Here is a 24,275-nt window from a genome sequence, read left to right as displayed (position 1 = left end):
CCGATTTTCACAAGGAATGTCATTACTTAAAAATACGTAAAAACAATAATTTTGGTTAAGATAACGAGTAAGATTATTATGGTTAATAAATTTTTTATATTCATGTTTGGCTCATAATCAACCTCGTGTATAAATACCATTTTTTTTATAAAATAAGATGTACATGAAAATAATAAAATATGTGTACAAATAATTTTCTTTTAAAATTTATTTAAAATATTTTCTTTCATTTTTATCTCTCGGAGTAAAAGCATGTCACAATATGATTCAAACCCAACTCATTAGTTGAATGAATGCCATTTGACCACCAAACAGTATTACACCTTTTTTTTTTGTTGTAGCTTTGTATTTTTATTTAGTAGACTGATTTTTTTTTAATTTTAAATAAAATTTTCATCCTATACATTAATTTTGGTCATTTCGATTGAGGATATGACCATCCACGACTAAGCTCCCATTTTTTTTTAATTTTAATATTCTTTTATTTTTTTCTTTACATAGTTAACAAATTATTTTATTTAAAATAAATGATGTGGGTCTCATTTGTTATTAGTAATTAAAAAAATACTTTTTTTTCTTTTTTTAATTTTATAATTTTATAAAATAATGATATTGATATCGATGTAACATCTGTATTTTTTTTATTTTTTATAAATTTATACATTAAATTTTTTAAAAAAATAAGGTAAATTAATGAAATTGTTCATGTGATATCTCATTTGATTTTTTTTTATTTTTTTTTTATTAGATAAATTTTATAAAAAAATAGTTAATAGAGGTAAGAATAATAAAATAATTCATTTTTTGACTGGTTTTGATGTGCTTTAATTCAATATGGGTTTTTTTTTTTTTTTAAATCAAGATTTGATCGAGGGCATTGAGATTTTTCTTTCTGAAAATCCTAATCCGGTCGAAGATGTATTTAGAATGATTAATCTTGAATATATATTTATTTATTTATTTATTCATATATATATTTATTATATTAATAAATTTATTTATCCATTCATACTATTAAATTTGCTAGACTTTTGGTTGATTACCATTTAAGATGTCGGTGTACCATCTTATATATATATATATATATATATATATTTACTCTATATATTTTTAAATTTTTTAATTAGATAAATTTTTGTAAAAAGTAAAACCAATGTAAGTGTGCATGCAACATCCAAATTTGATTTTTTCGTTTACATTTATATTTTTTAATTCAATAAATTTTATAACAAAATAAGTTATTGAAAAAGATTAATAAAATAATTTGTATTCAATAAATTTCTATAAATGAATATATTAATAATTATACATTTTATTATTAATTTAAATTTACATATATATTATATTAATAAAAATTAATTTAAAAAATTAATATTTTAAAATCAATTGAAGTGTGCACGTTCTACTTTCAATGAGCTTTTTTTATTTTTTTATTTTTTCTTCACTTTTTCACTTTTTTTTTATTTTTTTATTAGATAACTTTTATGAAAAATAAAATGAATGGAGGTGTTCACATATCACTCTCATTTTTTTTAATTAAATTAATTTTACAATAAAAACTGATTAACAGAGATGTTAAAACAAAAATTTTGACTAGTGGACATTTATCTAGCTTATAAAAAAAGTAATCTTTTTTTTTTTTGAAGATTTGGAAGAAGATAAATATTATACATATCATATATATATTTATATATATCCAATTGGATAAGCATCGGATATTGAACCCCTTTTTATAAATTACTATATACTTATCATATACTTTATTTATTAACAAAGGTGGACTCTATCATATACTTTTATTTATTAACAAAGGTGGAGTTAGTTAGTGGATTGTCTGATTCATAGAGTATGATGTGGATTGCTATATTTTTATTTTACCAATCTTTAATCTGTTAGGTCCAAATGGGGGCCAGATGCCTTCTCCACTTTCAAATTTCAAAGATTTATCTTTGTATTTTTTGTTGTTAAATTTGCCTACAAATCTATCATTTATTTGCAATATATATATATATATATATATTTTAAGTAATGGAAGGATTACTTCTTTATAATGTAATACATTCTCTCTCCTTAATTAGTTATTATTGGTTAGTTTAAAAAACATTTTTTTTATTTAAAGTTGTTAGATATCTAACTTTAATTATTGAAATTAATAATTTATCATGTTGATTATATTAACTATTAATCTAATTACGTACTAAAAGTTTGTTCTAGCGAATAATCACATTTTTTTCGCACTAAACTCCAATAAGAACTAAGGTTGGCATCGGATCAGATTCGAGACGAATTTTATTTGATCGAATCTGATCCGATTTTATGTGTTATTATTAAACTTTAATTCGATCCTGTTACGATACTATATAAACTGTATCCGATCCGAACCGAAATTAATAAAATATTATTTTAAAATATAAAATATTATTTTTTAAATATAAATATTTAAAATATATATAAAAAATTAAATAATTAATTAAAAAATAATTTTAATATAATATCAGATCGAATTTACCTAAAATCTGAACCTGACTCGAAATTCAAATTAAAAAAAATAATCGATCTCATTGGATCATATCAAATCAAAACTCGTCGGAAATAGGTTGAATTGCCATTCCTAGGAGGAACTTAAACGATATTAACATTACCAAACGGACCCTAAGAGAATTTTTTTTATTCACTGATACTTTTTTAATATTATTTTATTAATAAAATTTTGTTTTTCCGCTAGTTATAAAATAGAAAGAGTTGAATTGTCGTAGTAAAAACCTTTGGCAACTTGAATATCATCAGGTGACAGACACAAAAAAAACACCACCTAAAAGAGTAAATATAGTACCGATTCATTGATTCAATTCATTCTAATGGAAAAAAGAAGGCAAAACCTTGAAAATTGATGGATGCTTCTAGAAGCTGAATACGACTGAAATTACATCATTAAAAAAAGCCAAAGCGAAGGACCACTTAAACGTCTTATTCACCATGGTGGAAAATATGATTCTAAGTAGCTAGCCTCGATTTACTATAATCTTTTTGCTTATATTTTATATTTCTATCATTGATCAGTCTTATTTCAGAGGAGTAATATATATTACCAATATTTATTAATTTGGGTGATAAATAATTTGATTTTTTATAAATAAAATTTTAATTTAATAAGATTTCATAAATAAATAATTTGATTTAACAAATCAGGTTGAGCATGCATTTTTAACATAACAACTCTTGTATTTGTATATGAATTAAAAAAGTTGGCTACTTAAAACCTTGACATTGATATTGAGATGAAATTTCCTGCCCAAATTTTGTTGGATATTCATGACTGGAAGATATCGCTGAAAAGGTGTGGTATGACAAAGCTGCCAATCAACCATTATCATTTTCCACTTTCCAACATATTTTGCCTTCGTTAGCAAGTTTTTATTTTTTGGGTAATAAAATAATATTTTGTCTTCTTTACCAATTTTGACTTTCTCTAAAACTTTCTTGCCGTACATATGAAGAGGTTTAATAAATTGAATCATTCGTATATTTATATTATATTTTATATAAAAATTATATTATAATTTATATTGATATAAAAATATAAAAAATATATTTTTTAATTTTATTAAATATATATATAATTATTACTATAATTTTAAATTATATTATTTTATATTATAATTATTTCATGTTACGATATTATATTTTATATTGTGAGATTTACTTGCGAGTGCCATTGCTCAAGATTCATTGGCAGCAAAGATGAACTGTTTCGAAAGGGGGGAAATGAGAGCAAGGACTACCCCTTTTTTTGAGGCAATATTTGGTTGGTTGATTTTTAGTGATGAGTATTGCTTTGCCAGTAATTCTCAACACCTATAAGCTATAGTTGGGCTATTGGACACATCTCCAACTTTCGAGGGGTGAATAAAATCATAATGCAAGCAGGCCATCATCTCCATCGGGTCCATGATTTGATCTTAGTGCACTTCACTGCATGCTTTTAGGTCCTAAGCTTCGTTTGTCCAAACCAAACATTCTTCAACATTATATTTATATTTGTCATTTTCTGTTTAAAATTGAATGCTTAAGAGTTCCGCTTAGAATTTTATAATTAAACTGTATGACCGTAATTCTTTCTATGTCATCAAAGTGAAAATAAAAAGTTACATCGATTAAATTGATAAGAATCAAATATTTTGTTTGTAAAACTTAAATATGGTTTTTGTTATTAAATTTCTTTAATGATTAATTTATAAAATTTCTTTTAATGAATAATTTATAAATTTAATATAAATTTGATAATTTTTATTTTTTTATTATTTTTGACACGTATAATGATATGAATTATAAAATATATTTAAATCTTAAATACAAATATAATTCGTTTATTATATGTTTTACATGTTACATGATATGATTAATACATTCACAATTAATTTATTTAAACATGAAACGAATAAATATTATTAACATAAATATATATAAATAAACATGATTGATATGAATATATATAAAAACATTACTAAAATAATATAACTAATATGAATATATACAAAAATATTATTAAAATAATAAATAATTATAAACTATCCATAATTTTACAGTTTAATAAACTTAAAATATTAATAATATAAAAAAATATTACAATTTAACAAACTTAAAATATTAATAATATAAAAAAATACTTGCATATTAAAAAAAAAAAAACCTGTTTAATATATATTTAATATACATTTAAATTTTAATATATATTACATAACTATATTAATTTTTAAAATCAAATTCAAAATAATGAGTTATTACAGATTAAAATATAAAATAATTATGCATCAAACTAGTATGAATATTTATATTATATTTATATTATTAACATAAAAAAGTTTTATAACAATTATTAATTAAATATCATAATTAAATATTTGAAATAATATTTAAATGATATTAAATAACTAATTAAGTATCATAATTAAAAATTAAAAATTAAAAGATTAAATATTTATATTAAATTAAAATAAATATAAAAAATATATTAAATATATTAAACATGTACTAATATAACAAAATTAAATTAATATATATTTCATATTGTTCACATATTAAACGTTATTCATGTGTCGATTTAAATATATTTTTCATTTATTACACGTTCAAACATATTATCACGTATAACACATAAATTATTTTATGTTATATATAACTATAAATAAACATAAAATATATATACGATTATTTTATTTTATTTTCGTATGTATCATCGTATATATAAAATTAGCAGATTTAATCTTCTATAACGTACGATCTACTGTGATCTTCGATTAAAAAACGTCCCCATCAACCTAAACTTTTATGAAAAAAAAAATTACTTCGAAACAAATTTCAACCAATTTCTGGGTTAATCGCTTGTTGAGAGAAACAAGTAAAACGTGCCTGAGGAAGAAGACAAAACAAAAAAGACAAACAAAGATTATTACTTAAATCACAAGTAAACTGAGGGACGACCATTTGTTTTTTACTTAATTGTTCTTTTTTTGTGCTTTTCCAAGCAATCAAGGCATGGATTTGGCTTTAAATCAGTGGGTTGCACCGTCGGTATTCCACTTCATTTGATACAAATTAAAATACCCTTAATGTCCTTTAACAGGTGTCACGCATGCAAGATCCTGCCAACAAAAAAATATATGTGAGATGTAAGATGGGTTAAGGGTCGAGGGAAGGAAGTATCAAGAGACAGGAGATTTGCAAAATTTAGTACACTCGGTTGCTCTAGTTTTCATTCAAATTACATGTGTGTAAATATGATAAGAAAAGCCAACAAAACCCAGTTTAATCGAAGGCCATTACTCATTAACAAGCTTTGCATATAAGAAAAAAGAAAAAAAAAATCCAAGACGCTCTTTAGATCGTAATGATGAAATAAATCCCTTCTAACTTGTGTATGATAAAACAAAAGCCAAAAAATGCAACTTGATAAAACCACATCATATGATACTCTGAACAGAAACAAAGATATAATGAAAACCACACCAATGTTTTAACTATTCAGAAGTCAAAACCAATGAATTGTTTCTAACAATTGTGCTTTAGATGAAGCCTCATGTGCTGCCAAAAGAGTGCCATCCATTGAGGTATGTGAAACTAGCTAATAGAAACATTAAGTCATTTTGCAGCTTTAGATCATAAACTAATCATTTTAGATTATAAGCTTGTCAACAATATGAATTTATCCAGAGTGTAGAATCTTTATATATGATGTGGATGCACCTGAATAAGACTAAGAACTTCAATGCTCATTTCGTCTCCACTTTGCAACCTTTAGAAGGTTATAAATTCCACAATAAAATCTACGCTTCCAAATCTCAAAAAGAATTAATTTCGTAAATAATAGTTCTCATAAACTCATCATTCTCCAACAACTCATGTAAGCATCCCAGCCCAACTCACCGGTCTATAGTTAACAATTAAAAAAAATAAAAATATGTTCATAGTTTAAATTGACTTCCACTATTAGCGAGAAGCAACATCTTCGTTCAATAGACCTGCAACTTTCTTACCTTCAATTTACAGTGTAAAGTAATAAATTCCCTTACTTGGGCGAAGAGTGCTGAAAGTCTTTGAAAGCAATCTGGAATGGGAAAAGTTGCCACTAGATAATAGCTTAGGCTCACTAACAAGAAAGCGACCAAAAAATATGAAAGAAAAAAAAGGATACCAAGGAGAGCAAAGAAGTTTAAATTGCATGTTACCAGATGATCTGAAACTCCCCACACACTCGGGTAGAATATGCCTGCTCACAGTAGTCAACCATACCACATACCACTTTGGGTTCTTAGGATCATCAGCAGTGTAAAATCCACACTAGATGGGCGATACTATTGAGATCCTGCTTCCACTTTTTCAACATTTCCTAATTTAACCCGGCACAGTATAAGATGTTTTACGCCATTATCATCAGCATCTGATAGCTTTGTGCTGCAACAATTAATCAAAGATCTTGGCAAATCAAGAACTAGAATGAATAATAAACCCAAAAACCACAGTGGTAGGCTAATAAAAAATAATAACTCAAGAGCAAAGCCTACAAATGTCAAACAGAAATCAAGCATAGCATGCCATATTTATAAAACCTTGTTTATCCGTTTGCCAAAACCCCCTGTCATTTTGCATGCCTTGGGCAGCTTCCACAATCTTGTTGTGGCTACAAAAAACACCTCCCCAATGAGCTCTTTAAAAATGACGGAAAATCATAAAAAAAATTTTAAAAAATAAAGATGGATGGCAGCCAATCGACACCTGAATAACCTCCTTAACAAAACAAGCACAGTGCTCACTTAAAATGGCTTAGTTTCTCACTCAAGTGGGTCTCCCTCATTAAATAGGTCTGATTCTGTTACATGAGGGTAAATATGATAAGAAAAGACAACAAAACCCAGTTTAATATCTCCGATTCTGCTGCTTCAAACTGCAGAAAAGATACAACAATTTACTAGATAAACCAAATGGACAAAAATACAACAAAAACCACGTCTTAAAGTATGACCAAAGACATAAACAAACATGGAGTGCAATCATAGTTTCACCTTTCAAATTTCTAGTTCTTCATAAAAAAATAAACCCCTTTGAACTACAATATCAAAAGGCAAAAGTACAATTTCATAAAACCATAGTAGTCTGATATCCATAATCATCTGGTTCTTTGAACGGAAGCAAAAGACAAATGTAAAAAGTCAACTTTTAGATAATCAAAGGCCATTACTTATTAACAAGCTTTAGATAAAGCCTAAAGGAAAAAGATGGGGAAAATGAGTCAACAACACACCCTAGATCATAATGCAGGTTCAAATAAATCCCTTAAAAACTATATACTGCCAAAAAATACAACTTGATAAACCCACATCATATGCTATTCTAAAACAGAAACAATGATACAATGAAAACCATCAAAATGTAAAACACTCAAAACCAATGGATTGTTAAGTATGTAAAAATTGTAAAGCCTCAAGAGCAAAAAATTAAAAAAAAAAAACCAATATATATAATGTTGAAAAGTAAAGAGAAACATTAATTGATTTTACAGCTTAGAAGATAAACTAGTTTATTTCAGATTATAAGCTCGTCAATATATTAACATATCCAGAGGGTACCATCGACACATAAAATGCGGATGCAGCCTGAATAAACTATCCAAGAGCTTCAATGATCATTTCTTCTCCACTTTGCAATCTTTAGAAGGTCTGACAGAATAAAATCTATAATAAAAAAGGAAAAAACAAATACAGAAACTGAAACTGTAAACTTTTTCATGTCTTGAATCATGATTGCTACATTTACTGTGGGTTAAAACAAATAGGACAAAGACCCAACCCCACCCCCTCAAAAAAATAAAAAAAAACCTAAGAATGATTTTTGTTGTTTCTGTGGTCTAAGCATTTCCTTTTATATCACAGTTGTGAGGTAACAATTACATTTGGTTTTTCTTTTTTCTAATAGAATAGGCAAATGAAATCAGTAACACAAACAATTCCAACACTTTGAAATCATCCAGAAGCATTAATTTCCAAAATAGCAGATCTTAGAACCTCATCCCCAGCAACCAGTCGTAATTGACTTATAAAGGCATCCTTGGCGAGCGTTCCAGCCTGTGGTAAACAATTGAAAAAATAAAAAATTTGTATATAGTTGAAAGGCAACTTCCATTACAATAAACAAGAAATATCTTCATCTAATAGACAAACAGCCTACTTGCCTTATATGAGGTGTATGAAATCCATATTTCCTGGACTTTGGCAGGAGGAAGAGAGCTCTTAATCTTCGAAAACAATTTTTCAAGGGAATACTTAACACCCGGTAGCGGCCTCGGTTGACCTACAAGAAAACATCCGAAATATTAACTTCATATATGTAAATAAATAAATAAATAAATATTTATTTATATAAAGGATACCAAGGCAAGTAGAAAAGTTACCTTGCATGTTACTAGAAGGTCTAAAGCTCACAACACTCTCAGGAAGAATATGCATGTTTGCATTAGTTGACCATACCACATACCACTCTGGGTTCTTAGGATCATCAGAAGCAGTGTCAAAATCCAAACTAGATGGGTGATACTGTTGAGATCCAGCTTCCACTTTTTCAACATTTCCCAATATAACCCGGCACAGAATAAGATGTTTTATACCATCATTATCAGCATTTGCCAGCTTTGCACTGCAAAAATTAATCCAACTTAAAAAACATAGATCCAAATAAAAGTATAAAAGTTAAAATTACCAATTAAGAAAAAAGTACGTGTTAAAGAGTAATTAAACCTATCAAGGTGAACTGATCAGGCCTAGGCTGTTTTTATTCATACTATAGCTCGATTGGTGTAAATATGGCATCAATATATGATAAAAATTACTAATCGATTGAGATTGTAAATTGCACAAGCCAACAATTAGCATTGCACGAACTTGACTTGGATTACTACTGAAGCTAACTTGATTTCAATCTTGAACTCAATGGTAATCGAAAACAGGGGGACCATAACAACCTTGGACAGTGAGGGAAAGCTAAGTAGGTAACTGGACAATAAACAAAACACTAATCCATTACCTCAAGTGTGGGAACCCTACAGGAGACAAATAAACGCCAATCCCGTAAACAGTCGTGGGAACCTTACTGGGCATCCCAAACCCATGAGCCAAAATACTCTCCACAACCTTGGCGGAGGCCCCATACCATGCATACACCAAATTTGAAGTGCCCCTTGCAGCCTTAGTAATTTCAATCTGCTTCTGAAAAACCTCAAGACGAGCCTTATTCAAATGCCCTTCGTGCATACACTGATGAATTGAAGTAATTGTAACCCCAGCATCAACTTTCCTTATTCCGTTCAAGATATGATCCTTAACGAGCACATATGCTCTCTCTGTTTCTCTCAACAGCTTCGTATTCGGCCATGTAGCAGCTCCTCCTTCCTTCAAACGCTGATGTTTAATCACATCTACTGCTCCCACGGCTTTGCAAGAGGAACTCACTTCAGGCTCCTCCTCTCGCTTTCTCTTTAATGAAGCTCTATCAGTCTTAACTTCAATCTCAATCTTAGGATTGCAATTACTATTCTTATTTTTGTAATTGTAATTAATAATATGATCTTTTTCGTTTCCATATGCGGATTCCATAACTTCTTCTTCGCTGAAAAAATCATTAGGGAAAAAACACTTACCATTTTCATCGATCCAAGAGATTGACCGGCAGTTTCCTGTCAGGTAATCGATCTGCAGCATCCTCTTCAAATCAAATATATACTTCGCGCCGTCGATCCACGCTTCGACAATCGGTCTCCGCTCCAAAAAACCGGTTCGCAGCGTTTCAACAACATCAGCAGAGAAATTCACCCAAATACTATTGCGATAATACATGAACCGCGACGGAACGGCGCTTCGTTCGAAATTCCCGTTATTCTGAGAGAAAAACCGTTTCGAGCAACGAGATTGAAGGCCGCAGCAGACGCCGCCGCCGATGCGTCTTCCTGGACTTTTCGATGAAGAGAATGATGGCGGTGGAGGAGGAGGAGCCCTAACCATAACAGATTCCACCACATTCTTCGTCGTCATCGTCGCTGTTGCTGCTCCTCTTTCAGCCATTTGAATATCTTGTAACTATAAATAAAAAAAAAAATTGCTCAAAAAATTCACAACTGCTGGAATCGACAATGAAATAATCAGAACACGCGTTATATAAACGCGTCGAAAGCCCGAAATCCGTATGTAAGTAGGACTGGGGAAACTTTTTTGAAATTACAAATAAGTCTTCGTTTCCAGAGACGTTAAGTTGGAGTGAAGGTACACGAATAAGGGTATTTTAGGTGATTTGTAATTTTTTGGGTCAAATTGAGGCGGTTGCGATTTCTGAGGCCCCAGAAAACATTCGAGAGCGAAGAATGGGTAAAGAGCAAACTTGCTGCCTAAGTAGCTTTCGCATCGTTTACTTATTACACGCCACGTCGATTGTGCTTATTCGCCAATCTTTCTTCCTTCGGCCCAAAGAAATTTGAAATTTATTAGAAGAAAAAGAAAAGAGAAGAAGAATTTATGCGCCTGAAAAAAAAAATCCTGGCTTTTGACTCTCTGTTTTCCTTCAATATTTAATAAAGTTGACTATCAGAATATTAGTCTTAATATTCTTTTTTGATGTCTTTGATTTTCGTTAATTAAATTATGGAGCTTTTATTTTTCTTATAAATGATTTGAAAACTGATTGATGATAATTTAATTAATGTTTTATAAAACATTTTCATATTAAATATATTATTTTTTTATCAAATTGGAGAAAAATCAATACATTAATTGTAATTGTCTTGTCTTAAATATTATTTTAACCAACCTCACAAGGTATCGATCTTTATATTTGACATCCACTAATGATTTTTTATTATAAAATATCATTCGAATCAGCACCATTAAGCATCCATTAACATTTTCCACTTATAAAACATCAATTTATTCAATGACACTCTATAAAATAATTTACCGATAAGTGTTTTAACGGCACTCTTTAAAATAGTTAGCATATTATTTATAGTAATATTTTTTTAGAATCCAAGTATTTATGAGTAAGGTTGTAATCGAATCGAGTCGATACAATAAAAAGTTTGAGTTAGAACTCGACTCACAACTCATGATTTAATATTTTATTCGAACTCGATCGAATTTTATTTTTCAAGTTCGAACTCAATTCGTCATCGAATTTGAGCTACTCAAACTCGCTCGATTAATATATAAAAATAAGTTCGATTCGTAACTTAACAAGAATTTGATTATTTATGTTCGAGTTCGAACTCGAATTCGAAATATTTTATTAATAAAAATAATAAAAATATATTTAAATATAAAAGCTCGATTAGGCTCACAAGCTACTCGAACCGGATATAAGAATACTCAAATTCGATTCGATCGATAAGTTAAGCTACTCGACCTCGACTCGATAATAATCGAACCAAATTCGAGTTTTCTTCGAATTGAACCTGAGTAGCTTACAAGTACTAATGTATCATTTACACCTTATTTATGAGTAACGATTAAGAATGGTTAAATTATTATTTTATAAAAATATTTTCTATCAAACAAAAAATTTTGATCAATAGCTAGGCCGAGACAATATTTAATTAATAAAATTTATTTTTATTTAGTTTTAAAATATAGTTAAAATAATTAAAATAATATTTTAATTTATTTTTTAAAATATTTGAACTTAGACCTATTTAAGAACAGAATTATTTGTCTAAGTTTAAAAAATAAATAAATAAAAAATTAAAATTTATTAAACATAATTTTTAAATTCATTTAAATTTTGATTAAGATATTGAATAAAATATTTAAAGCTTAAGCCTGTTTAAATTAATTCATTTATATATAAAAAATAAAAATTATAATTATAATTTTTATATATATGTGAATTAAATATAATTTTATTACATATAATTTTATCATATTTTTTTAATTTTTATTATAAAAATTAAATTTAATGATTGAATTTAAAATTTATTTTTTAATTTAAACTGAACTTAAAAAATATTGAAACCCAAAAATTCAGATTAAATCTGAATAAATATATAAATTAATAATATCAAATATAAACTTTATTTCACTCATGAATATCCCTACACAATCCGACCCAAGTCTATTTCGTAAGAAATTACTATGCGTTGACATGGGAAGGGCTAAAAAAGCCCATTGCATCCTGTTGAAAAAGTCCATAATCCAAGCCCGAATAATCCACCAGAACCCGGTCCATCACACAACAGTACTATAGAAACTTAGTCCTAATAATCCAAGAGACTCTTCTCTGAAAAAAAGACCTCAATCTCTGTTATTATTTTCAATCCTCATTGTCCCTGAAGTTGTTAGTAAATTAATTTTCTTTTTGGGTTTTGCTTCTTTGAATCCTTGAATAAATGGTGAATTCTTTTCCTGCTTAATTGCTTAATACTCTTGTTTATTATTATTAGTATGAACTAATTGTTAGAGTTCGTTTCTTTATTCTATAGTTTTGAATGAGAGCTACATGAATTTTAAGTTTTAAATGGAAGTGTTAAGGGGTCCTAAAAGGTTGAATTCCCAGTTATTTTAAGGCTTCAACTTTATCTGGAGTAGACTATCTAGTCCCAGAAAATAAAACTTAAAGAATTGTGAGAATAGGATTAATCCATGGATTTTTTGTCTACCATTGATGTAGTATGTTCCGGATTCATTCCGATATATGCGGTATAAGTTTCAAGATAATGGGTTATTATAGGGGTCAGAATGGAAGTGGTGCTAGTTCTCAAAACTTGAGTCTTCCAGCTCATGCTTGTCTGATTAAAACTTTTGCCGTTGTACCAAACAATGTCCACTAAGTTGGTCCTTAGTATTTAAAAAAAAAAAAATTCAGTGTTGAAGAAAGATAGTAGGTCTATGCGAGGAAGCATAATATAGAACATGATATGTTGCGTTCTCAAATTAGAAGTGACAATTGTGTTTACATCTTGGTCTTTAGCTACATTATGGGCAACTAATTTAGAAGTTTTAATTCTTTTTTTGTACCTTAAAGTTGGGCATATAAGAGTAGAAATGTCTGATTGCATTTCTTTACGTGGAAAAGGTTGGAGATTGCTGGTGACTATAAATTGACGTTTTCATTTTTTAAGCGTTTAAGGGAAGCCAATATGCAAGACATTTCAAGGGGTCAAATTTTGGAATTAGGTGATGTTATTACCATTTAGTTAAGTAATGGGAAAAAGAAACAGACTTGTGGCTTTTTTTTTTGTCATTTTCTTTTTCCCCTTTTTCCTTCTGTCAAATGCCCTTGTGGATCTAAATTGAAAAATTGATGAATTTGAGATATTCAAGAATTGAATGATTTGTATCGTTGGTCATGTTTCCTTTGTATGTTCCAATTCTGTTTTATGGTATTGTTATTTGCATTTGAATGAAACAGGTATTTTTTTATACTTCTCAACCATGTCTACTTCATTGACACCTTCTAAGAGACCACTTGATAGGAACCCTTCATCAGAGTCAATTGGGAAAAGAAAGTTGCAAAAGTCGGGCCAATAAAAAATTTTGCCCGGTGATATTGTTTTCTGTGTACTATTGTCCTGCATCTAAAACTGGTAGTGTCATTGGCAAAGGTGGCACCATAATATCACAAATTCTTGTGCAAAGGTCAAAGTTGAGGAAGCAGTCTCTGATTGTGATGAGAGAGTAGTTGTCATCATGGGTTCTGAATCTTCCGGTAAAGAGACTGAAGTGGTACCAAGCAGGGGAGGGAGGATTGTCAGGAAGAGGCTAATGCAGCCAATCAGAGTGATGAAGAGAAGGAAAATGGTGAAAAAAAATGATGATAAGATTTCTGATCCTGTGAAAGATTTAAAATCTGTAAAGGAAACTTCATATGTGCAGAAGGCATTGTTACTTGTTTCTGAAAGAATAGTTGAAGCAGAGTCAGATTCAGATGGAGTTGATGAGGACACTGTTAAGTCTTTCACAATGGTTTTAAGGTTACCTGTTCTTTCTAGTCAAGTTGGCTGCCTTTTTGAAAAAGGTGGCAGTGTAATTAGGCAAATGTCTGCTGAGAGTTGGGCATAGATTTGAATTCTTACCAGAGACAAACTTCCTCTCTGTGCTTCAGCTTCTGATGAACTAGTTCAGGAACTGTAGTTTCTATTCCGATATTACCCTTATTAGTATCAAATGTGTCACATAGTTTGATGAATGTAAGTTGAAGTGAATGTTAGGTTTGTTAATCATGTCTTTTGTTTTGTGAAAAATTTTTTTAGACTTGAACTTTATTATGGTGCTGTTGCTAGTTTTAAACTTTTTATCATATGATTCCATGTGTGAATTAGGTGTCATTTATAACTTGTTATGGACTTTTATTTGGACTTATTACGTGGTTATGCTGTAGATTACGGGGGAGGTTGATGCAGTTAGAAAAGCTCTCCAATCTATTTCTCAACATCTTATGGAAAATCCACCTCAGGATCATGACTCTTTCTCTCTCAATGCAGCAGGACAGTCATCCCATTCATTTGGTCCTAGGCTTGAAGTCCACCCACCACCAACCCATTCTTTTAGTTCTCAAGGAGCAACCTTTGCTACAGGACTTCGAGACCTCGGGATGTTGATAGTCATTCATCTCTTTCTCCTCTTATCCCTGGTAGAATGATGCCTTCTTTGGAAATGCTAACATTCTGGTTATCATGTCATGATGAAAGAGTAGGTGGTGTTATTGGAAAAGGAGGAGCAATAATTAAGACTCTTCAGCAAGGTATAGGTTGTGAGATTAGAGTAGTGGAAGCTATTTCTGATTTGGAGGACCGCTTTATTGTCATATCTGGTTCAGCAGTATGATTTTCTCTGGATTCGTGTAAATGTGAATAGATTTTGAAAATTTGATCTTGGGTTCATGTTATGAATGGCCTCTGAATTATAATGAAATGTTTAATGTGGTATCAAAACTTTAAAAGTATAATGTAATACTTAAACTATGAATTTGTTAATTAATGTGGTACTCACCCTAATGTAGCTAACTCCAAATGATGACACATGGTGCACAAACAATCCTCCAAGTGCCACATTAGTTAACAAATTAATAGTTTAGTTACTATATTAAATATTTCATTATAGTTCAAGGACCATTCGTAACATTATCCTTTTGATCTTCTATTCCTTTATTGTTTAAGTTGTTAGTATTACAATGGGACTGATGATAAATTAATAAATTCAGCACCCAGATGATAGGATATCGGCTGCACAAGATGCACTTCTCCAAGTGCTTAGCAGGACAAATAGCATACCTGATAGCAAGGACAAGACTATGATGGCAGGATTCTTGCATCATCTAATGAAATTGTTTGTCTCCTTGGCAAAGGTGGTGGCATCATAGCTGAAATAAGGAAGTTGTCTGGGGCTCATATTCGTATATTGGAAAAGGATCAGGTCCCAAAGTGTGCTTCAGAAGGTGAAGAAGTTGTTCAGGTTCGCTTATGTGTTTCTTTTAAGATGTATAACTTTGGAAATTTTGGTTTTATTATCATTGTTATTTTTCAAAGTTGATAACAATATCTTTGTGTTGGTTCTAAAGAAGTATTTGTGTATATTACCTACTCATATTGACAATTTCTTTGCTTGCTTTCTGATCCAGTATATTTTAGTTTTAGATTCAGGTTGTCTTTACTCTCTTTGATTCTTTCTTTTGTTATGGCAGATTAATGGAGAACCTGAAACTGTTCAAGATGCTCTTTTGCAAATAACAACTAGGCTGTTGCATCATTTGTTTCATGATGCATTTCCTTCTATTAACCATTCTTCAAATCCTGCCTTCTTGGATCAAGTACCTCCATTCACTTCATCTATGGGAAGGAGGGAATTTTCAACACCAGGATTAGGTCCATTTTACTATTTTGATGCTTTTGGTGGTCCACCTCCACATGGTGGTTTTCATCCCCATGATGACCCTCTTTTTATGTGCAATATGCACCGAGCAGGAATGCCTCCTCATATATCTGAAAGAAAACCATGGGCCCTCATGTATTGGTGTGATATTATTGACTTGCGAAGCAAAAATTTTCTTTACTTATATAGTTAAGCAGCATGAGCCTCTGTTGAGTTTTTTCCAGTTGTCATGACATTTTGCAACATTTACTGGTGGTTTACTTTTTATCTGGCTATGTATGACTAAATGTTGGTGACTGCTCTAAAATTTGAAATGAGAGAAACAAATTGTAAAACAGGAGACTGATCGACAAAAATAAATTCTGTGACAATTTTATTTTGGATGTGAATTTATTTTGTGTTTCCTGTATTTTTTTGTAGGGATTTATAGGAATGCCAGATTTTGCTGGACCTCCCCACTGAAAAATTTTTGGTTTTGGAGGGTAAATTAATTGAAATTTGGCTGTTAGAAATTGTATTAGTTTACAAGTTATCCTCTGATGGCAATATCTCAGTTGTTTTGTTGTTTTCTTTAATCTATGGATACGTAGAGGAAGCCAACCAGCTATTGTTACAAGGACAACGGTTGAAGTTGTTCCTCATTCACTTGTTTCTATAATTTACGGAGAAGATGGTGCATGTTTAAAACAGATACGTCAGGTATGTTAATGAATCTGGTACTTCATTTTTAATTAGCGTTCTTTCCTTCTTTTATGCGGTAAAGGAGGCTTATTTAGACTCACTACCTTAAATTAAAAGGATAGAAACTCAGTTAATACAAGTAGGGGCACACTCATAACCATAATTGTGTTAATTTACACTTGTAAACATAAAGAAATTGAGGAGGGAGGGGAGTCTAGGTCTATTTACATTGGATGTTATACTTGAACGTTTTTACCTTTTTAAGGCCATTGGTCTTCTGGTCATTTAAGAGTATGTCAATGAGTGTGTATATATATATATATATCCCTACAATTAGGGATGGCATCGGGTCGGGTTCGGGGCGGGTTTTGCTCGCCCCGAACCCGATCCGAAATTAATAAAATATTATTTGTTTAAATATAAAATATTATTTTTTAAATATAAATATTTAAAAATATCATTATATAAAAAAATATATAAATAATTAATTAATGAATTAATTAAAAAATAATTTTTTAATAATGTCGGGTCGAGTTTTAGGCATACCCGAACCCGACCGACCCCGATTGTTACCTAATTTTACCCGATCCAAAACCCGAAATTCAAAAAAAAAAAAAAAACCCGACCCTATAAGATCGGGTCGGGCCGAAACCCGTCGGGGACGGGCTTGATTGCCGTCCCTACCTACAATCCTCTCAGCTGTTTCTTCACTTATATTTACAGGATAACTTCGTTATGATAATAATAATTTTTATGCATTACTCCTAATGATAATTATATTAAACATTAGTTTATTAATTTTGGAAAAAAATCACTTGCAGATTTCTGATGCAAAAATTACAATTACAGAACCCAAGCTGGCAGCAACTGAAACTGCAATTATAATATCTAGAACACCAGAACAAACACGTGCTTGAACAGTCTCTAATTCATGCATTTGTGATGATTGAGACAGAAACTGCTTGAACATGGTAATAATCTGTGTAACTTCATTTAGTTAGCCATTGAAACTGGGAATGTTTGACGCTTGGTACAATTCTGCTTGATATATTTATTACAAGTTGTTTTATTACTGATGTTTCTAATTATTAATTCACGCTTTTGAAGGAACTGATTTGATGTATGACCCTTGTTCCACGGCTAAAACTCATCATGTGATCTGGAGATCATGCTCGTTGTACATTTCCAGGATTCTGATTTTACAGTTTTGTAAGTATGCTGAAACTTATTTGAAATTGGCTAGGGAATGACATCATACTTCGCAGATTAATTAGTCCCTTATGTAGACCATTCCTCTTCAATCTCTTGTGAGGAATTATACTAGTGAACAATTTGTACTTTGGTTTTTAACAGTTGAGAAGAAAGGAAATTAGTTTTGATTTTACATAAACATTTGGATTTGATGAGGTTTCATTTATAGTAACATTCTTAAACATCATCAAGCATTGTCGCATGTTTTGTTGCTTTTGGTGTCACATAATTGAGGTTATTGTTAGCTATATATACGATAGAGATTAGAGAACAGTTGGCATTTTGATTTTGTCTTGATAAATGCTTATAATTATACAATTTCAGATGGTGCTGTTTGCCAATAATACTGCTGTAACAAACACATCGCTAATGCATCTGTATCGATAAGAGGTTGATTCCACGTTGACATGGTACAATCAGTTTTCCCTTGATCATCTGTAGTTGAGTATGAATTCTTTGCTGGATACAACTGTTTGTCCTGTAGAATAGTAAAAGTAATTATCTATGAACTAAAAATTTTGGTTATTTTAATCCTTGTATTCTCAAACTTCCTTTCAATTAAGGACAAACTTAATCGCTCTTATGTGTTGATGACAAGGTGATGATGTGGGCAACTCGTTGCTATATCTGTCACCCATTTTGGATGGTGCTTTAAAGCTGCTTTTTCTATGAAGAATACGGTAGCAACCCATAGTAGAAATTTTTGTCTTAACATTCTCTTTCAGAAGGTAAACACCCTACAAGCAGATTTGCATCCGGAATACAGAAGAAAAAGAGAACAAATTACAGTTTCCACAAATTCTTTCTTATTGAACTATGATACATATTTCATAGAATTAAGCTGTAGGCAAGGATCATTACTGAGTCTGAAAGGGCTTGTATGTCTTGAGGCTTTGAATCAGTCCTTGAACAGATCCAGCAGCAGCAATGAGTGATACCACCAAGCAAATCCAGCTAAGTATTTTTAGCCATATCCACCTGAAGGAGTACTTGGGCATTTTCGTTTGTGCAATGTGCATCTCTATTGGAAAGTAGACTGTTAATGGCCAAAACGATCCTGCTCCGATAAGACCCAAGAAATCGTTGAAGAAAGGAAATATCATGGCTATCACGGCTGTCACAATAACGTATGCTGTCCTCCATACCAACCTGAAGAAGTTGATATAGTAAACACCGTAGAATGGAACATCAACAGCATGTTCACGTGTGATGAACTTGCTGTCAGGCCAGTGTCTGGAGCACTTGCCCTCGACGAACCCGAATAACGGTTGTGCAAAAACCTGGATATATGTCAATCATGTTAGACAAAGTTCGTCAATGGAATTGAACTTGTTTCAGGCTATATATATTTTTATTTTCTCAGGGATTTGAGATTTTACCTGGTATGCACCAATAAGATGGATGGCAATGCAGATGTTGGCAAAGTCAATCATCCAAAAGGGGTCATAGAAACCAAACCCTGTAAGGAAATTTCCCGGGGCATCGTTTCCGAATGCTGCATATCCAACAAGGCCACACAGTACATAGAATAAAGTGGTTGTTGAGACACCAATGCTAGTTGCTCTCTTCATAGATTTGTTCTCTGGTGGGCTCGATTTGATCGTGTCCTGAAATCATAAATTTCCATTAAAAAAATAAGCATGACTTTGAAAATGCACCTTATTGTCCTTTTTCAGCATTTAGATCAGCATGTATCAGTCATGTACTATTTTTTAAAATAGTTCCTATCAATTTGCGACGAATCGTGAGGCTTAACATTGAAAAGCGATTTTTCTTTTTTTTTTAGATGGGACAAATAGAAATTCAATTAGATTTAGGTTAGTCGAATCGAAATAAGTTTTTGATCGTTTCGAATTCAATTTAATTTTATAATAAAAAAATTTAAAATTGATCAGATATAATTATTTTAAATATTTTTTATATTCGAATTCGATCTGATATCATATAAATTATACGATCTAAAATTAATAAAATATTATTTTTTAAATATAAATATATAAAATTATATATAAATAAAAATTAAAAAATAATTTTTAATATAATATCAATCTAATTAGATTTATCTAAAATCTGAATCTAATTTTTTTTAATAACACTTTATTGAAATCTAAATTTTTTTTTTAAAAGAAATTAGCCTAACCGAAATTTATCAAGTTCGAATTGGGCTGTTACCCCTAACTAAATTGGACGTCACACAATCCGTCGCTAATAGGTTCATCGTAATGGTTGATAGCACATAAAAAAAAAAGAAGGATGGTCGACAAAGAAAGAGCGAATTGGAAACGGTACAAAATGAGCTTTCACTTCCTTTTTCTTTTTTTGGTTTTTTGAGAAAAGCCAATAGAATTAATGGCCCAAATTCTGAACCATTATGGTCCACCAGATTTATGGTCCACAGGAATCTTTATAAGTCGTCTTCCCACAGGCTACAATAACCAAAAAACAAACACAACAAAATGTCTTCCTCTTTGTCAAATCCTCTTTGATCTTTTTATTAACTAATATAAAATAATAAAAATATATCCCCAGCCCTCCATCTCTGAAAATTCAAGCTGAAAAATGCAAATCGCCTTCTCCTAATTCCTACTCCCACTGGCCCCCACATCTTAGGACCGCCACCGAAAGGCCGTTTCAATGTTTTTCTGTTTTCTTTTTATAGTCATTGCCCTTTCTTTGTTATTTCTTTTTAAGATTCTTGCAAGTATAATTTCACATGATACGTTCTTAGATAGACATAAACGTATAAATCTCCATCACATTACCTAACAAGCAATGATTTTTAAAGGGTTTTCTTTATGTGTAAGAATGAAGAAAATGAAAGACAACCAGACAAGAATTATTTTCGAACTACCTCTATTTCGTGCCGACATTTAATTTAGGCACACATTTCAACTTCCATGCATTCAGCGCATCATCTTGTTCCATTTTTTTAAGTATATATAATAAACAACAACATGCTCCATATGCTACCTCCATGCCAGCACAATTAATGCATATATTTACTTACAATTATACATGCAAAAATACTTATAACGTATGTATATTATACGTATATACACATATAAATACATGTACGTAGTTATTTGGATTTAGATGCAGTAATAAATTAATGGGATGGTGAAAGTATACTTGCCTGAATCTCAATAAGGACGGTGGAGTAAGCGTAGGCAAAGGCAATGTCCCCGATAGCTTGGAATGTCCTCCAGACCTTTTCAGATCCTGACACGTCCACCCCTACTGTCACTCCAGTTAAGGTTGTCCTTGCGTGTTCCCCACCTTGATGTTATAATTCACGGAACAATTAGATTTTGGATGAAATTCAAGCCATTCAAATCGAATAAATAAAACAGAAATGCATTATTGTTTGTTGTTTTATGTGGATATGGGGGCTTTTCTGTCTTTCTTATCAACTGTTTGTTATTACCTGCAACTTTGGCTATGGAGAGTCCAAGGCCAATGGAAGAATAAGCGAAAGACATGATGGCTGCAAGAATTGAGAGCCATGAAAGCTTGTGGAAGTTTGGGATTTGGCTCAGAACGATCTGGATGCAAGCAAAGATGACCATGAAAGGGTAGTTTGATGTTTGGCATTTCACATGATGGCCATGCTTGTGGAAGCAATTTGACCTTCTGACGGCCCTGATTTCAAGCGAGAAAAATTAATATCAGACAACAAAACAACAATTAATAAAATCATTGTCATAAATTCTCAATGCTTTAGTCAAAAAGGGTAGTTTAACAAGTAAGAGAATTTCAGACTTCAAAATTTCAAAATCCGTTCTTTTGACTATAGACTTACACCATACTAATTGATGCTGTGATAGTGTAACCAACGGTTACTCCAATAAGATTTCCATACTGAGCCAATCCACAGAGCTGGACTTTTCTTCCTCCTGGGAAAAGAAAAAAAAAAGCATCGAATTTGATGTTTCATTAATCATCCTGACAACAGCCCAGTTGGATTTTGGGATTGAATTGAAATATTTACATGAGGAAGTAATTTCTCTTTAAAATATATTTTCTTGGAACCGTAAACAGGTTACTATGTACATATATAGTAAACTATTAATATGACAATTAAGTGCTGATATTATTGCCTTAAGCATTAATATGAAAATTAAGTGCTGATATTATTACCTAAGTAAGCTCTAACAACATCCATGTAGGTGTAGTTTCTCTTTCCATGGACAGGATCAGGAGCCCTGTAGCAATCAACAAGAAGTGTGGAGGTGAAGTAGGTGATGAAGGAGAAAGCCATGAGAACAGCTGGTCCAGCCACCCAACCCAACTGGGCAATAGCCCATGCAAGAGATAGCACTCCAGAGCCAATCACAGCAGTGATAATATGAGCACTTGCAGTAAGCCAAGTCCCTTCAAATCAAAATCCAAAGCCACATCAAAACAAATTCACATAACATAAAACATGCAAAGAAGGATAATAAGCATTTCAGGGGGAAAAAATTAATAAATAATTACCGGTTCTTTTTTCACGACCATCATCATCCAAGTTCTTTTGGATATCACCATTCTCATAATCTACAGGGTTATGCTGAATGAACATGCTAGTCTTCTGCATCTCCCTGGCCATCTCTGCCTCTCTTTTCTCCAGCTTACTGAGCTGTTCAAGCTAAAATGATTAATGAAGAGAACAAGAGAAGACTATATATGGGAAAAGTGAGCAAGAGGAGGAAGTGGGGCAGTAATGAAGAAAGTAGGATGTTGAGGAAATGGTCAAACAAGGGGGTTGGTTTGTGCCATGTCACCAAGCAGGATAGGCAAGGAAATAAATGATACGCTAAGGATAGAATCTAGGACAGGAAACGAAAGAAAATTAAAAGCGGGTTTAAGCCTCTATAAGAAATGATAAGGAGTTCAAATAGAAAGCAAGCATATATAGGCTTGGTTGGAACATGGGGAATGGAATTATTGACAGGGCTTTGGAGCACAATCGATGGTCGTCGTTTGTGTTTTTGGGTCTTCTCATACGGGCGGTCCCCACACTTTGGTTTTGGGAAATATGTATTACATGGTAACCATCCATTGTGATATTGCAAAGCTAACAAATCTGGTTTTGACTATGCCACTTTCTTCACTTATAAGTCGGTTCCCTGATTTTGGCTTTCGGGTAATAGCAACTTGTAATCCCCAAGACACTGCGGAACACACGTAATTAGAAATTGACCGTACCCTCCATATGCGATGGTGATGAGTATCAGATGCAGGCAAAGATCATTTTTTAAGCCTAAAGTGCTCAAAGTAATGGTCCTAATGGATTCTTTGATGAGGTATTAGGCGAATCAGGCCACACCCTTGACTTCCAAGTGATCTAATAATGATAATTATAGCAATTTCTATACAATTAATTTTTTAACCGACTAAACATTCCACGACTACTAAGTTTTTGAATTGAATCCATGTGTTTCTGAAAGATTACAAGAACAATAAAGCTAATCCCAACGAGTAAAGCAAATGATTCTTGGCGCATCCATGATCACTATTATTGTTGTACAAGAGTCGGCCCCTATGTTGGAGGGAGTAAACGATATTGTTTTCTTTTCATATATCTTGGATCCAATAGAATTTCTTGCTTTATTTTATTTCAAATCTCTTCTCCGATTGTGCTATACTCTATATAATTAGTTGCCCAAGCATTTACTAACATCAGCCACGGTCCATGGAATTTGGCAACCTTGTAGCACAACCGTGAACCGTGCTTATAATGGGGGCTCGATATAATTATATATTCCATGACTTTGTTCCTTGATAATGGCCAGTTTTTACATTTCATAGGTGACAATACATTATAGATCAATGTGGCCTGGTATTACATCCCCTACAGTTATATCCTGACTTTCTTATAGGCAACGTTAGGCTTACAAAATCATGGTCCCTTTTCTGATATATCTTGGTACAATAATCCCTAGCAGACTAAATTCCCCTATACCT

At 31.4% G+C, this 24,275-nt stretch overlaps 2 protein-coding genes and 1 pseudogene across 11 annotated transcripts; 1 reads left to right on the top strand and 2 right to left on the bottom strand.

Annotated features, from left to right (window-relative positions):
- Positions 1-5,341: 5,341 nt before the first annotated feature.
- On the bottom strand, positions 5,342-10,674 carry LOC111312511 (putative inactive poly [ADP-ribose] polymerase SRO3). 9 transcript variants are annotated; one of them, XR_016345673.1, is made up of 9 exons: positions 9,574-10,674; positions 8,945-9,186; positions 8,726-8,844; positions 8,559-8,618; positions 7,273-7,441; positions 7,107-7,177; positions 6,726-6,951; positions 6,534-6,604; positions 5,342-5,642 (listed from the first exon to the last, which is right to left on the bottom strand). XR_016345673.1 is itself a non-coding variant. In XM_022912840.2 (5 exons), the coding sequence occupies exons 1-5, from the start codon at positions 10,605-10,607 to the stop codon at positions 6,931-6,933; spliced, it is 1,476 nt and encodes a 491-aa protein (XP_022768575.2). In that variant the 5' UTR covers positions 10,608-10,674; the 3' UTR covers positions 5,342-6,930. The 9 variants fall into 9 exon arrangements, 2 of the variants coding, with proteins under 2 accessions (XP_022768575.2, XP_022768572.2); XR_016345670.1 differs by having other exon boundaries at positions 6,534-6,951; XR_002692902.2 differs by lacking the exon at positions 6,534-6,604 and having other exon boundaries at positions 7,273-7,366.
- A 1,954-nt stretch (positions 10,675-12,628) lies between these two features.
- Positions 12,629-18,920, top strand: LOC111312509 (RNA-binding KH domain-containing protein RCF3-like; annotated as a pseudogene). The gene is made up of 9 exons (XR_016345667.1): positions 12,629-14,649; positions 14,906-15,347; positions 15,730-15,980; positions 16,210-16,524; positions 16,818-16,879; positions 16,988-17,096; positions 17,900-18,049; positions 18,186-18,287; positions 18,654-18,920. The product of XR_016345667.1 is annotated as an RNA-binding KH domain-containing protein RCF3-like (transcript).
- Positions 18,921-19,020: 100 nt separating this feature from the next.
- Positions 19,021-23,193, bottom strand: LOC111312508 (amino acid permease 6-like). The gene is made up of 7 exons (XM_022912835.2): positions 22,806-23,193; positions 22,467-22,700; positions 22,129-22,222; positions 21,754-21,968; positions 21,463-21,605; positions 19,709-19,936; positions 19,021-19,609 (listed from the first exon to the last, which is right to left on the bottom strand). The coding sequence occupies exons 1-7, from the start codon at positions 22,915-22,917 to the stop codon at positions 19,187-19,189; spliced, it is 1,449 nt and encodes a 482-aa protein (XP_022768570.2). The 5' UTR covers positions 22,918-23,193; the 3' UTR covers positions 19,021-19,186.
- Positions 23,194-24,275: the final 1,082 nt, after the last annotated feature.

The sequence above is a fragment of the Durio zibethinus genome, chromosome 1 (genome assembly GCF_047325235.1).
Source record: "Durio zibethinus cultivar Kanyao isolate XHJ-2024 chromosome 1, ASM4732523v1, whole genome shotgun sequence".
Taxonomy (NCBI): Eukaryota; Viridiplantae; Streptophyta; class Magnoliopsida; order Malvales; family Malvaceae; genus Durio; species Durio zibethinus.
The sequence above is the reverse complement of the archived record's forward strand: the minus strand, read 5'-3'. Positions and strand labels throughout refer to the sequence as shown.